We start from the raw sequence: 17,013 nt of genomic DNA, 5'->3' as shown, positions 1-17,013 counted from the left end.
ACAAATCTAAAATTTGTAAACGTAGTTAAATAAATCTTGAATCTGAATATATCTCATTTTTTGTGTGTGGTACAAAGTTTTCCAATATTCCAATCATTGGGGAGGGATTTCTGTGTCCATATTTCTTTTCTAAGAATTTAATAATGTATTTAAAAGAAATGTCTAGACTAAATATTAAAAAATTTTCGTTTGTGTAATAATGTTGACTTTCCCAAATAAATTGGTAGAATTAAACGAACATTTGTTCAACAAATTAGGATGGCGATCTTGCTACCATTTAGAGCGTACTAAGTCTTGTAATTACTTCCAATCCGAAGGACCACCCACTGGCCTGGAAAATAAGAACACAAGCAGTTCAAACAATACGTAATTTAATAATTGAATGTTACTATAACTAAGTTAATATCTTGCCAAAGTTTTAGCGCTAGTTCTTTATTGAGATAGCCCCGATCACTATCTATACACTGGTCCACGACACACTACAAACACAAGCACTGATACAGATTAAATATTACTACTAACTATCACTTCAACTAAGGACGTTTTCTTATATATGAATAAACTTAATGACCGTTCAGTTTTTAACTCAAAGCTATGTAACGATAACTACAATGTGCGAGATAAAACTATAAAAACAATAAGCGACCAGCTCAGCTGGGATACAATTTGATACTGATTACGCGATAGTCTAAAAACTCTTAAACCAAAAATGCGTCGAATTATATCGAATTCGAAACTAAAAACTAACTAATATGCGAGCGACCAGCTAAGCTGGCGTACAATCTTATACTGACTTAAAAAACTCAGATTTTCAATACCTGACTAGTTCAAGGGATTTTCAAGTGGCGGGGGAGAACTTCGATATTTCTATATAGAGGTAGGTAAAAACCGACCTGGAATTTTGGATTTTGGAATTGGTTGAAGAAAGTTAATCTACGAGTAAACATATCTTTTAAATACATTTTCGACTTTAATGAGAATTTACCTAGGTAGAAGTTAAGAATTGTAAGTTAATTGCTACCAGTCGCATAGCAATACTTGGATACATTTCTTACAGAAATTTATCCATACTGGGGGGCGCGCGGCTAGGTGAAGTATAACTTCAGCTAGAAATAGCCTAAACTTACTTCTTTAGTACAACTACAGTGCTACTGAAGGCTATCGGCTTCAGACAATGGAAGAGGAATCATCTTAGTGATAGGGCGAATATATATTCTCCATCAGCAATACGGACACGGACAATTCTAACTTTTCCATCTTTGCTGCTAATTGATTTTATCACTGTTGCTAGGGGCCACCGTAACGGAGGTATATTTTCACTTGTGATTAGAACTAGATCATTTACTTTCATATCTGTGGTGGGAACGAGCCATTTTGGGCGATATTGTAGGTTACTTAAATAGTCAACAGACCAACGTTTCCAAAAGGATTGCTGTATTTTCGAAATTTGTTTCCAGATAGAAAGTCTGTTAACAGGCGTATTTGTAACATCAATCTCAGGGAATGCGGTTATGAGAGTACCGATTAAGAAATGTCCATGAGTTAATGGTTGTAAATCATTAGGATTATTGGATAATGCATAAAGCGGTCGAGAATTTAAAATAGCTTCTATTTGGGTTAAAACGGTATATAACTCCTCGAAAGTCAATACCGAATTACGCATTAAACGTACTAAATGAAACTTGGTACTTTTGACTGCTGACTCCCAGAGTCCACCTCAATGAAGTGATCGGGGAGGAATAAACTTCCACTGAATTTTAGTTTGAGCTAAATAAGCTCTAATTTTGTCAAATTCAGAATTTAATCTGAAATAATTACTTAATTGCTTAAGTTGATTACTGGCACCAACGAAGTTAGTCCCGTTGTCAATATATATAGTATGGGGATTACCTCTACACGGGAAATGAATCGTTTGAACGTTGCTAAAAAAGCGTTAGAAGATAACTCACTAACCAACTCTAAATGAATGGCCTTTGTAGTCATACAAACGAAAATTGCAAAATAACATTTAAGTGTTTGCGCCTTTCTTAATCTAGAAGCCCTAATAAACAGAGGGTCTGCAAAATCTACACCTACAGTGTAGAAAGCGCGCGAGATTCTAACTATCCAATGGGAGTGGAGACATAACTTGTGATGCGGTTTCTGCATTGAATCTATAACATGTAATGCATTTTTTGATAATGCGTTTAACATACTTGACCCCACTTAAAGGCCAGTATAGTAGGCGCAGATTGCCTAACACATTTTGAGGACCATTGTGTCCTAGTCTACAATGTTTCTTTTAATAAGCAAAGAAACAACATGATCATTTGCGGGCAACTATATAGGGCATTTATTATTAAAGTTTATATCTGCATTTTGCAAGCGCCCTCCAACACGTATAATTCCAGAGGAGTCTAAAAAAGGATTAAGAGTGAGCAATTTTTTGTCTAAGACGAGTTTTTTTTTCTACTAAGCGGGCTATATCGGTTGCAAAATATTGTTGCTGAATAGTTTTAATGGTGAAATCATGAGCGTTCGAAATTTCTTTACGTGTCAAAGTACTCTTAATTTTTTCATTACTGTGTTTCATATTATATACAAACCTAAATACGTAAGCTACTGCGTTTTGTAATTTTGAAAAGTTAGAAAATCTTTCAAACATAGTTATCCAATTATTTGGTGAATGATTAACAACTAATAGAGCTATTTTCTTTACCTCCGGTAAATTCTCAATTTTCTCAGAGGTATCAATTTCATCAAAATATATTTTGGGATTTAGCAAAAACTCAGGTCCCTGAAACCAAAACGAAAATGTTTTTTAATTAAATACGCAAAAGAGATCCGCAGGATTTAATTGTGATTTAATATGTCACCATTTTAGATTTTTACCAAGATTCTGAATATTGGCCACTCTATTCGAAACAAACGTATTATAATTATTAGCGGGATGTTTAATCCAGCTGAGAGCAATTTGTGAATCTGACCATGCGTTTATAGAATTAATCTTTACACGGTTTTTAAAGGTCGTTATAATTTTTTCAATCAATTTGGTAAGCTTGCTTTTCAAGGGTGCGACACGCAATTTTGCGGCAACAAGATTTGATGACAAATTTACATATCGAGCGACTATATAGATACAAGCACCGTATGCAACTTGACTTGCATCACTAAATCCATGTAGATCTATGCTAAGAATGTCTAAGTCAAACAAGAAGAAATGCGGAATTTTGATATGAGCGATTTTAGCTAAATTTTCATTAAATTTCTCCCACTGACCTGTTATGCGTAAATTAATTATCGGTTCATCCCATGAAACCTTCATCTGCCATAGTTCTTGCATTAAGAGTTTTCCCTTCACAATTAAAGGGTTTACCAACCCCAGAGTGTCAAAACAAGAACTAATACGTTTTGTAATGCGGCCTAATTTAATAGCGTTATTTACATCAATTCTTAAATGATCCGATTTTGAATCCCATTTTAAACCCAAAATTTTGCAAGGTACATCATCAAGATTCAAATCCAGTTCCAAAACGTTTTGATCAGAAATCTTGTTTAAAAAGCGGGGCGAATTAGAAGACCAATTATGTAAAGCGAAACCATGCTGGTTTAATATTTGATTCAATTCTCCATAAAGTACTTCAAGCTCAGAGAATTGATCGGTTCCACCTAAGATATCGTCCATATATGTTTGGGATAACAAAGCGCTAGCTGCTAATTGAAATTGAGGGTTATTTTGTGCAATATCTTTAACGACGCGGGTGGCTAAAAATGGAGAACAATTTTGTCCAAAACTGAGACAAGACAATTGAATGCATTTAAAATCCTCAAAGAGTGAGTCCCTCCACAATATATTTTGTAAATAGCGGTGTTTGGGCGAAATTTCAATTTCTCTATACATCATCTTTATATCTGCAGTCAAAATAAATTTAAATGTCCTAAACCGGCAAAGAATATCAAATAAATTATCCTGTACTTGATAACCCTTTAGTGTAAGATCATTCAGCGAATATCCCGAAGTGGCAGAAAAGTCATATACGACGCGAAGTTTCGTGGATGTTGCCTGTTCTCTAATCAGTGCACGATGTGGTATAAAGTATTTTATTTCGTTAGTGACATTATCATACAAGTTTAAAGGTATAACTTTTGCGTGTTTTAGCGTTAGATATTCTTTAATAACTTTTTTATATTCATTATAAAAATTTTGATCATTTTCAAATTTTTTCTCTAAACGTAAAAATCTTTGTTTTGCAGTAAAAAACGAACTCACACTTGAGATACTGAGCTAGTTAAGACATAGACGATAAGCTCCCATGGTTGATCGAGATATTATATTTATAATAGAACAATTCTCTTTGATAGTCTTATCGTTACACATTGGCAATGTGGCAACACAATTGGCGCATTGCGCAAGCTGAGACCGCCACGGTCTCAGCTTGCGCAAAGGAGGAACTCTGAACTAAGTAGGGGTCCTTTAGTACTCTGCGCAAGACAGACTGGGCGGGGAAGTCCTCAATCCCGATACGGCGTGTCCCAATGGCTGATAGGGAAGTTCCTGTAGATATGCAGGACAGGTACGAATAAGGCTTAGCCAAATAAGTACCCGCGGATCAACTGAGGACATGACACAGGTCAGCAGCTGTGTTATTAGTGGCCCGTGGCTGAGAAATACAATTCGTGACAGGTGCGGTACCACAAAGTCTCACGCGGCAATCAAGTTGATTTAACCAGCTGTGACACTTGGAACACTCACCAAGCCGTCTGGCAGGCGTGGAGTTTTATGCCAATATACCCCTTAAAACTGCGATGCCATATGTTAAAACAAATACAGATTTACTTCATGTGAGTAGGATACGTCCAAAATCTCAAACTGATTTATCAATCTCTCCCAAGGATTCTGGGGGGACAAAAACTCAAATACTCAAACTCAAAACTCTACGGAAACCCAAAAACCCCACAACTCTTTACGTTAGTATATATAATGCCAGAAGTCTATTGTCCGAGGAGAGATTCACAGAAATGAAAACTATAATGAATAAAATTAACTTGGATGTCATACGGGTATCAGTAAAGTTAGAAAGAGAGGTGAACCTTTGAAAACACTGACATCAGGGCATATATTTTATCAGATTGGCCCTGAAACTATATCAGTTAGAGGCATCGGTTTCTTTGTCCATAAAAACCACGCGAACAAGATAATAAATATCCAAAGTATATCACCTTGAGTGGCATATCTTATTCTGAAGCTGTATAGTAGATATAAACTCAAAATTATCAAAGTATACACTCCAACAATAGACCATACAGACGAAGAAATCGAGATGTTTTATGACGATATATCTACTGCGCTTAATGACTCTCGTACTCAATTCAAAATTTTATGTGGCGATTTCAACACAAAAATAGGTGTAAAAGAAGCAGAGCTAGAAACATCCTTGGAAAAATTTGGAGAAACGCTACTAGGATTCCTACTCCAGAATAATTTATTCAACATGAACAGCTTCTTTCAAAAAAAGATGCACAGGAGATGGACCTGGGAAAGTCCAAACGGTAGAAAAAGGAACGATGTAGACTATATCATAAGTGAGAAAAAATAAATAATTAAAGATGTAACAGTACTCAACAAGTTCACCACAAGCAGTGACCCCATTGATACTAGCGAAAGTCCAAATCATCATAAAAAGAGAAAGGAACATAATAATTAAAAATAAATCTCATAATATCTGGACACCCCAATTAGATATCAACCAATATCAGGCACATATCAATAATAAGCTCTTACTGCTTAAAACCTCCGAGAACGATCTTAACGACTTAAATAATTGCATCATAAACGCCTTACAAGAAAGCCACCGAGTGCACTGTCCTAAAAGAAAATCAGATAGTAATCTAAGTCCTTATACTGAAACGCTGCTGGATGAAAGAAGACAAATGAAAAGCGATAAGAATGCAGACAGCCACACTCTAAGAGAAATGAATAAAACTGTTTCGAAGGCAATCACGAGAGATTTAAGGAAATTTAAAGCAGATAATATTAAACGTACTATACAGGAAAATAACAGCGTAAAAGTTCTACGTAGAAAGGTAACGAATGGGAAATGTGAAATTCATAAATTAAGAACAAGCAAAATGAAATAACATCACGTAGAGACGAGTTAATACAGATCGTCGAAGAGTTTTACGAGGAATTGTATGAAAGTAGACGAGAAGATCAAACATGAATACAAACAGCCATTTTAAAGAAGATCATGAATCAAGGTTCCGAACTAATGCCAGAGATAAAGATACTCGTAGATGAGATTCGACAAGCGTTAATAAAAATAAAAAATAAAAAAGCCCTAGGAGAGGATGGAATTGTAATAAAAGCTATCGTAAATAGAGGAGATATGTTAGTAAATAATTTGAAGAAACTATTTAATCTATTTTTGCAACAAAGAGAGGTGCCCAAAGAATGAAACAATGGTATAACCATCCTTTTGCATAAAAAAGGACCTAGAAAATTATAGACCTATTAGCCTATAGAACCACATATGCAAGCTCTTCAATAGGTTAGTGACATCAAGATTGGAATAAAAATTAGAATTCTACCAATCGAAATAGCAGGTAGGATTCCGATCAAACTTTGGTACCAATGATCACCTCCATATAGTAAAGACACTCATTAAAAAATCTTTAGAATACAACAAACCTCTTGTCCTCACTTCCATAAATTTTTATAAAGCGTTCGACACGATCAAAATAGAAAGCCTTATAGAAGCAATGCATGACAGCATAATTGACCATAGGTATAGTGAACTTATTTACAAAAATGCCACTATGACTGTTAATATACATGATAAAACCCGACCAATAAAAATAAAACGTGGGATAAGGCAAGGAGATACATTGTCACCGAAATTATTCATAACGGCATTAGAGTATGCCTTTAAGATGGTCAATTGGGACCACAGAGGAGTAACAATAGACGGTGAAAAGCTTAATCATCTCCGTTTCGCAGATGACATTGTCCTCATCACAGATAATTTAGGAGAAGCCACAGATATGTTAAATAAATTACACTTTGCATGTTCAAAATGGGCCTCAGAATGAACTTGACCATAATTAAGTTTATGACAAATATGGTTTCCAATAACCATTTAACTATTCAAGATGAAGTGGTAGAACTGGTGAAGAAATATACGTATTTGGATCATGAAATAAGAATTAGCAGGGATAACCAAACATGCGAAATCCAAAGACGAATTACTTTAGCGTGGGCAGCCTTTGGAAAACTGCGAGACACACTAAGGGCCAACATACCAATTAGCTTCAAGTAAAGAAAGAAAAGTCAAGAAAATATTTGATCAATTTGTATTACTGGTCATGACCTATGGGGCGAAAACTATGACTCTAACCAAGACTACAGTTTCGAAATTAGGAGAGGCACAGAGACGAATGGTCTATGCTGGGAGTGACGTTGCGTGACCGAATAAGAAACGAAGATGTGCGAAGAAGCACGAGTATTTCTGATGTTGTGGAACGCATAGCGGAACTGAAATGGAACTGGGCAGGCCATGTAGCGAGAATACATGACTCTCAATGGACGAGCAATATTACAAATTGAAGGCCAAGAGCTGAAAAACGTAGAAGAGTAATACCACCTACACGTTGGGCTGACGACATCAGGCGTATCACCAAAAATTGGCAACAAAGAGCACACAATTGTAAAGAATGTACGAGTTTAAGGGAGGCCTGTGTCCAGCAGAGGACGTGATAAATGAAGGCTGGATGATGATGATGATGATGATGATATAATGGATTAATAATTTCTAACTGAATGAATATAGGTATAAGATTATATAATCGTTTGAAGATTATGATATCTTTTTTACGCTGATAAAATCTACTCTAATAATTTCTATCCTATTTTTATGTTTTATTTTTGTACACAATATAAATTTGAATTAACTTGAGTAACCAAACAGATCACTGATTAAAAAAATGACATCTGTAATTGACACTTAAATATTCATATTAATTTCATTCATTCATATTCATGTTTAGGATTGCTTTTTCAAATGTTTAGACATTTACGTAGAGTTTTTAACTTAAGAACTTTTAAACAGCTTTAAGTCTCTAATGTTGTTACAACTTTATCAATATTTTTTCGGAAAGTGTATGCGTAAATCTTTTCTGTTTGTTTTTTAAACATCTTACCTGTACTCCCTCATTTCGTAATTGTTGTTTCCGTTGGGATTTTTCGTCTGAGCTGGCGGTGAAGAGAGTAGGGCCGCACTCTCAGGCCTTACCAAAAGCGATTCCCTCTCGCTCTCTGCACTTTCTGCCCTTAACGAACCTGGAACAATTCCGTTTACATTGGGTAACTCCAACTCTGCTCGAAGAATGCGGATCTTCTGGATCATTTCGCGAATTTCGTAACGCAAGATACCTGTAATAAAATATTTAAATATTAGTTCAATGTAAGGAAAGTATGCAGGCATATTTTGTTCTTTTGTACAATACTTTGTAGTAAATAATATATAGATAAACAGGGCCGTACAAATATAGGTCTCATTTAGAGCAAGAATCATTTAGAAGAGGAAAATCATAAATAGAAAATTTATATTCACATATTGTTTATATTTAGACATATCTGTCAACATCTGTAATATATCTTCTACAAAAGAAGAACACTTCAGATATTCAACAATTATTTAATAACATCTGTCCCGAAAACTTGCTAGACAAAGTAAGAAGTGTTACGCCTAGTTAATTCGAAATACCTTTAAAGCCATATCTCTAAAACATATATTTTTCTGATAAAGATGATTAAAGTTACCACATTACACAAGATAAACTACCTTAAGCAGTGCTTTATGACATTTCGTCTATTTAACATTATAGCGATTACGGAAACAACTGTTGCGACCTGAGACGTTTGCAAAGAATACAATAATCTGAGTCATTGTCTACGTGAATCAAACTACAATAGCGCCTCAGAAAAGCAAAAAATATATCCAAATATGATACAAATTTTTTTGCCAAAGTCGAAAACCAAAATACCCCAAACCAAGTTTGTTATATTTACAAATTCACGTATCTACAGGAAACAGTAAACCACCAAGTTGTTCCAATAAAAAACCAAGTTAAATATTTAAATAGTTAACTTAATAGAAAAAAATAACAATGAAATCACATATTAAAGCAAAAAAAACAAAATCTACAATTTGAAAACCATAAAGAAATTGATTTCTTGAAATAGAAAACAAGATATCATCAATATATAAAAAATTTTAAAGCTCTTATGAACAGAAGCAATTGAATTATGTGGATGTACTTCATCTTCACATGCCACACCAGAATTATCCAACATTGCAGTCACAGCGGTCACCGTGGCGAAGGCTTCTCGATATTCTGCCACATGGAATAATTGTCCTGCATGTGGTATTCAACGTCCATTTACAAATGTTTTTTTATCTAAGAAACCTGTTTTTTTCCTACACCTCTCCAAATTTCTATGTTGCCTTTGAGAATTAGTAGTATTTTATATCGATTTTCCTTAATATATGCTCCAGATAAGACATTTTCCAGTGTTTAACAGTTCTTAGTAATTCTCTAGGTATCTTTGTCGATCTTATTTAGTACTTCCTCGTTAGTTTCCTTACCATCTAAGGTATCTTCAACATCCACCATGGAAATGCGCCAAATGTGCGTGGGGATGTGCAAAAACATCAAATACCAAAATTATGCAGTCATACCGATTGAAATTCAATAAATAAATTTTAAATATTAAAAATGGTTTAACTAGCGAAATGGACAAGATGCCTATAGCTACAAATTTTGAGTACATAGATTATATGTAATAATGAAAATATGTAACGATAAATATAAAAGAATAAATTACTAAGAAAAACGCAGCAGTAAGAAATTATCAAATAACAAGACTATAGGCAACATAATAAGGACCTGTAAGGTGAAAGATAAATAAACGGGCGATATTGTAAAGCTATGGATGCAATGGCATAGGCCTCCCATAAATAGTTCCATCGCATCCGATTTTGACCAACTTGAATCCATCTGTATTGAATGCGCTATAAAAAGCATAACTATGATAATGTTTACTCTTCGGTTGAAGACAAAACTTGAAGAAAAATACAGAAAAACATAAGGAATCATTTTAAATCTTTAATAACTAATAGCTAATTAAATTCACTTACCTAGGAAGCACATTTTAAGGAAGGCTAAAACGCAATAACCGAGAATGGCTAATATCGAAGCAGTTGATCTGAGATACGCTAGCAGTCTTTCGTCGCAACCGCTCGTATGGTGAAGATGATCTGAATCGCCGCAGGTGCTATTTCCTGCCCTTGGTGGTTTCAAGCAGCAGCTCACAGGAATTTGCATTTGCATCTGTAGTGCGCTGCTATTGTAGTCTTCAGGACCCAATACTCCACAACAAGAGTGGTCGGATTGTAGCCTGAAAAATAAAAATGTATTAATCTTAGTAATATATGTACACATACACGCACACACACTCACACACACACACACACATATATATATATATATATATATATATATATATATATATATATATATATGTTTGTTTTATTTTCATGAACCGTAACTTTATATTTTTTGAGAAAACTTTTCTGGAAATAGGTTCATTTAAAAATTAATTATTATTAAAATTTCTTTATTTTAGTTGACGAAGTACTCCATGGCTTTATTAAAATAGTATATTAAATACATCAATTGATTTTGTCATACTATTTACAAAAAATTATAATAATTTCTAAGCAAAATCCAAAAAAAGTGTAATGTAGGATTCAATACACATAGAACACTGCCTAAACGCTATAAATTACAAATGAGACATACATTTATTTTAACATTTTGTAATCGTCCCTGTACCAAATGCCATAAAATATTAAACACATTACTTTCTAACAGACCACTAATATAAGCAGATAATTGATAGGTAGACACAAGAAATAACCACTAGATTTTTGAAAATGTCGAATTGTTATGATAAATTGTGTTTATGTAATATATGTTACGTCTTTTATTAGATTTTACCCCATATGAGCTTATTTACGTTTTATGGTAAGTTTTTATAAATTGTTTTTTTTGTAAATACTATGAAAAAATCAGTTGGTGTATTTTAGATATTGTTTATAAACAAGAAAACAAGATACATATAAACGTTGATGTCAAATCAAGCTTTTTACTAGTAGGCTATTTGCCTACAAGACCAAGGCCAAGTAAGTCGCCCGTCAATTTGGCAAGCAAAGGCCCCAAATAACTATATGTCATAACAGCAATTCTCCAATTTAAAATAATCTTTTTTAAAAACTATTTTCGAAGTGGAAGTAGAAACGTCAATATAATCATAAAATGTAATTTTTTTTAGAATAAATTGTGGCTTAATCCTGTATAAACACATTTAACTGCCAAGTTTACCGCACTATAAGCCCAATTTGGCACACGCTTAAAACATTTCTAAAAGTGATACGTGCTAGAATATATTATAGAAGTCTAGAACAATAAGAGATAATCTAGATAGCCTAGAGAATATGCTTATGTTTCGAAATCGCCTACGCACTCTGAAGCATTGTTCACATTTAATGTAATACCTATTCCAGAGATGCCTAGACATGAGTCAAGATATGTTTTAATTTATAGCCTTTATTGGCTATACAATTGTTACTGAAAAATCCTAGATATAAGACATATTAACCAAATGTATAAAAAACATAGAGGCATTCGTCAGAGTTTTGTGCTCTCGAAAATTCTTTTTAACATATAATCGAAAGATAGTTTGAATAAAGCCTTCAATAGTCAGAATTATGGCATTAAAATTAACAAAAGTCTAATTAACAATCTGAAATACGCAGAAGATATATAACCGAATTGCTTTAAGATCTACAGACGCTTAGGTTAGGTTATGTTCAATATGAGTAACCGCTTAACCACCCTTCCACTTACTAGAAGTAACTGTGGAAGCTTTTGAAAAGTATGGTCTTTCCATAAACAAGAAAAAATTAAAATTTATGCTTGTAACAAAATACGAAGTTACGAATAGTTTTAATGATTACCAACTTTGGAAATAAAGACGCACTTAAAGATAAAAACTAATAAATTGTGTTAAACTAGACATTTAAGGTGACTGAGAGTAAGACAAGAATATAAAGCTCTCAACAAATATGCCACTCAAAAAAAATGAAAAACTGGAAACAACAATTAAAATAATTTAATAATAAAGAGCAAAAAGCAACAATATGTCAGCTCATTGCAGAAAACTAAATCCTAAAGAACTAGAACTAGAACTAGAAGGGGCTAAAACAAGACAATAAAAATTTAAAGAGGAATTGAAAGAAACTAAAGAGAATATCGAATATATGGAATAACAAATAAGGAAAAACAACGTAGTTCCAAATGGTTTAATAATAGATACTTATAAAAAAAATTATTAAAAAAGACGATGCGGAATATGTACAAAACCTATATGAGAATTAAAATTAAAATCAAGAATGTATACAAACTATACAAAATACAAAATGCAAACATGTAGGAGGTAGCCAACATCGAGTGGAAGAGAGAAAGCTAACGACGTCAAGGTTAAGTCAATAAAATGTGGGTAAATAAGATAGAGTGGAAAATAAAACAACGAAAAAATAATATCACAACGACGAATCAGACTACGAAAAAGGATACGAGTAATTATAAAGCCAGAGGCCTAAAAAGGACAAAAGCACGCCATTTTTGGATAACGGTCATTTCCTGATTCTCAGCGGAGTACCCCAAATGGAAAGGGCAAATATAGGTATATGCTGTTTAATTATTAATAGAAACTTGACTAGGAACATTAAATACTGGAAATGTATTACCGAAAGGATCCTGAAAATAAGATTCATAAAAAAAGAGAAGAAATTTGTGAATATCTTTGTTTTATTCTTGCCAAATGATAACAAAAAAGCAAATATCATTTAATTTGATGGTCCAATAATATATAAAGCTATGATATTTTGGATGCTGCCTAAATAAGGAATGGGACCACTCACAGGAAATAAGATGTGTATAGAAAAGGCGAGAGCTGTCTTTAATCGCCTCAGGAATGTTTCTATGTAATATGCACATGAACATTTATAAGGAGTCGAAGCCTGGACCTTGACGGAGGCAACATCCAAACGATTACAAGCCTTCGAAATGTGGTGCTACCGCCGCATGCTCAGCATTTCCTATATCCATCATGTTACAAACAACACCGTGATCCAACGTATGAATAAAGATCTGGAAATTATGCGCATCGTGAAAATCAGAAAGATGACATACTTAGGGCATGTGATGCGCAATGAGAAGTATCAACTTATTTTACAAGGCAAGATAGAAGGCAAAAGATTTCAAGGGCGCAGAAGGACATCGTGGTTGAAAAACATCAGACCGTGGGCAGGAATGACTATCATACATATATTTAGGGCAGCTGTCAACAAAGTTGTATGGACCAACGTGATTGCCAACATCCACAGAGGATAGGCACCAAAAGAAGAAGATGATATTTTGCCATTTTGCATTTAAACTGTGTACCAGACTGTGTACTCCTTTTGCCACTTTAGTACCAATTTTGAGCTCCTCCCAGATTGACACTCCTGAGTTAGATCAGAGAAACAAAGTCGATGACAGAAAGTCTTTATATTCAGTCTGGACTGAATATGCAGATAATAGATCTTCTTCCTATGCCCTCCCCATTAACGGAGGTTGGCGACCACATTTCTAAAAGTTTCTCTGTCTTTTGCAACGTGGAATAATTCGTCTATAGTCATGTTTGTCCAGTCTCGAAAATTTCGCAGCCATGACTTCCTCTTTTTACCTATTCCCCTTTTGCCATCGACTCTACCCTGCATGATGACCTGTAGAAGACTATATTTATCATTCCTCAGTATGTGTCCAAGGTATACAGTCTTGCGTACTCTTATTATTTTTAACAATTTTTTGTCTCGACCCATCCTTCTCAGCACTTCCTCATTGGTGACCTTGGCAGTCCATAGAATTCTCAACATTATCCCGTATATCCAAAGTACAAAGGCTTTAACCTTCTTAACTATTTGCGCTTTTAACGTCCATGTTTCTACTCCGTACAATAGTTGGGACCAGACGTAACATTCAGCAAACCTCAGTCTCAGCGCAGTATTCAGATTTTTGTCACAGAACAATTGCTTGAATTTTAAGAACGCTGTCCTTGCCATTTCTATTAGTACCCTGATCTCTTGGTCTGGATCTAATTCTTCATTGATGTAAGCTCCCAGATATTTATATTTTGTCACTTTCTCTATTTGCTGTCCACCAAGGGTTATTTGTTTATCATTTATTGGACTCCTTGATACTATCATAAATTTGGTCTTATCTGTGTTGATGTCAAGTCCCATTTGAATGCATTCACTATTTATTGCATCTAGTAAAGTTTGTAGTTCTTCTATACTCTCAGCTATAATTACCGTGTCATCTGCAAATCTCATGGTGTTTACGATTTCTCCAAAAATTCTTATCCCTTCTTTTCCCTCAGTATATAGCAATAGAGACAGTTATAACCTCAGTTACATACCAATCAATGTCTTTTTTGTCTAAATTGATGTTTTTTAATTCATCTACACTCAGGTGCAAAAAAATCGATCCATACCTTATTTATCATTTATTTGAAGTTGTATAATTTTAGAGACATTAAATTACGTATGTAAATTTAGGTGTACCCTCGTATACGAGAAATAAAATAATATTTTTAATATTGCTTTTTATATTTCTTAAAACAAATTGGTATTTCAGGTTTTTGTCAAAAAGGGTCTGAAGCAAGTAGATATTATTTATTGAATGTATTGAATATATTGATATTTAATTCAACAACCATACTAGTGTATTGATTTTATTTTTAAAACGTGTTACATTTTTATTTAATTATCCTTCCTAAATGTCTCTAACTCCGACAGATGCTGCAAGGGCGGTGACTTTAGTTCAAGATGGTCGTAGCCAATATTATGCAGCTGAAATGTTGGGTGTTAGTCGATCTTCGGTTCAAAGAGCAGTTCGGCGTTTTATCGACACCGGTAACTTCACAAGAAGACCAGGATCAGGTCGTAGAAGGGTAACATCCGAAAGAGATGATCGATTTCTGGTTTCTTCATGTTTGAGAAATCGACATCAAACTTCAGTTGAACTGGCAAATCGTCTGAGCGAAGTGAGAAATGTGGATGTAAGCAGATGGACAGTTCGTCGACGACTTGACTGCTGCAAGATACATAACAAGTATTTTAGATCAGCATGTGGTACCTTTTTCTTCATTCATTGGAAGTAATTTTATTTTTATGGACGACAACGCGCGTCCTCACCTTGCTAGAATCGTCAACCAATATATAGAGGAGGTGGGAATTGTCCGTATGAACTGGCCAGCTTGCAGTCCTCAATCCCATAGATCAATCCCATAGAGCAGATCTCAATCCCATAGAGCATCTATGGGATATGATGGGAAGACGTCTTCGAGCACGAGTACCCCGTCCAAACAACTTGGCTGAACTTACAGCGGCTCTTCAAGAAATATGGGACCAATTGGATCAATTTGATATCCAGAGGTTAATTACCTCAATGCCTAGACGTGTACAGGCTGTTATAAGGGCCCGAGGGGGAAACACTAGATATTAATTACTTATCAATGTTTTTCTTAATTTCAGAAAGTTTTGAATATTAATTTTGAGTATTAACTTCATATGCTGCACCCGGTCAAAGGCCTTCCTAAAGTCTATAAAGCATACATATGCACTCTTGTTATATTCCCGACATTGCAAGAGTACCGCAAATACCGTCAACGCAAATAATACCTCTGTTGTACCCACGCCTCCTCTGAAGCTAAACTGCGTTTGATCAATCTGCTCCTCACATTTCTTATAAATTCGGTTTTGAACAATTTTCAAGATAATTTTTAAAGGGTGGCACATTAGGCTTATCAATCTATAGTCATTACATAATTTGTGATTGTAGAGGTAAAAATATCGATTTAAGCCATTTCTCCGGGATGCTGCCCTCTACATATGTGGTTGAGAATTCGGGTAAGTCTCTTTATATTACCGTCATCTAAGGCTTTTAACAGTTCAACTGGAATTTGATCAGGACCCGGAACTTTGCTTGTTTTGCATTCTGTAGGGCATTCTTTACTTCTGAAGGTAAAATTTGTAGGTATTCTTCTTCTTTACCTATATCTTGTTTATTTTCCCTCTCATTATGGAACAGATGGATTATATATTGTTCCCATACTTCCTTTATTTTGTTCTCTTCAGTAAGCATTTCTCCATTATTATCTCTTGTTATGAGTGTTCTTCTTTGTCTGCTGTTGCCTGCAAGTTCTTTCATTTTTTTATGTAAGTTTGAGGTGTCATGTTTGTTGCTGAGTTCTTCCAGTTCCTGGCATTCCTTGTTCATCCATTCTTCCTTAGCCTTTCTGATTTTTATTTGATTTTATTCTTGATGGTTTTATATTTATTTTCATCTTTATTTTTGTATTTTCTTTTTTCAGTTATTATCTCAACTACCGCCGGTGTCATCCAGTCTTTTTTAGTGGTTTTCTCTTCTTCGCCTAGGACCTCTTTTCCCGCTTTTAGTATGGCTTTTTTCATATCTGCCCATTCCACGCTTCCTTCAGTTAATTTATTTATCTCTGCATTTAGTTGCTGTTGGCAATTGTCGTCTTTTAGGTTTTTGATGTTTATTTTGGCGGTTTTCTGTAACTTCTGAAATAATGAATATATTTCCATTGAATGGAGTAGGTAAACGGGACATAACATTAAAAAAAATACAGAATAATTATTACAGAACTTTTGTGGAAGATTGTTGTTACGCAAATTATAACTGTTAGTTAATACATATGTTTGGAAAAATATGTTGTTGTTGTGTTTCTTTTAATAAATAATTTTGCCCTTGACACGTATATTAAGATATTTTTCATTTATAAACAGTTCCAATTTTGGAATTCCGATTCTGACAACCATACTGTAAACTGTGTTAATGTTAGCC

General features: G+C 34.3%; 1 protein-coding gene across 1 annotated transcript in view; it reads right to left on the bottom strand.

The window, feature by feature from the left end:
• Positions 1 to 17,013, bottom strand: part of LOC140447682 (tetraspanin-1-like) — an 82,783-nt gene that overhangs the window by 13,617 nt on the left and 52,153 nt on the right. The window contains exons 3-4 of the mRNA XM_072540478.1: positions 10,176 to 10,435; positions 8,176 to 8,407 (exon numbers count right to left, since the gene is read on the bottom strand). Of these exons, the coding sequence (XP_072396579.1) occupies positions 8,176 to 8,407; positions 10,176 to 10,435 (492 nt within the window). The remainder of the gene's footprint in view (positions 1 to 8,175; positions 8,408 to 10,175; positions 10,436 to 17,013) is intronic.

This window comes from Diabrotica undecimpunctata, chromosome 8 (assembly GCF_040954645.1).
Source record: "Diabrotica undecimpunctata isolate CICGRU chromosome 8, icDiaUnde3, whole genome shotgun sequence".
NCBI lineage: Eukaryota > Metazoa > Arthropoda > Insecta > Coleoptera > Chrysomelidae > Diabrotica > Diabrotica undecimpunctata.
This window is presented reverse-complemented; position numbering and strand designations above follow the sequence as displayed.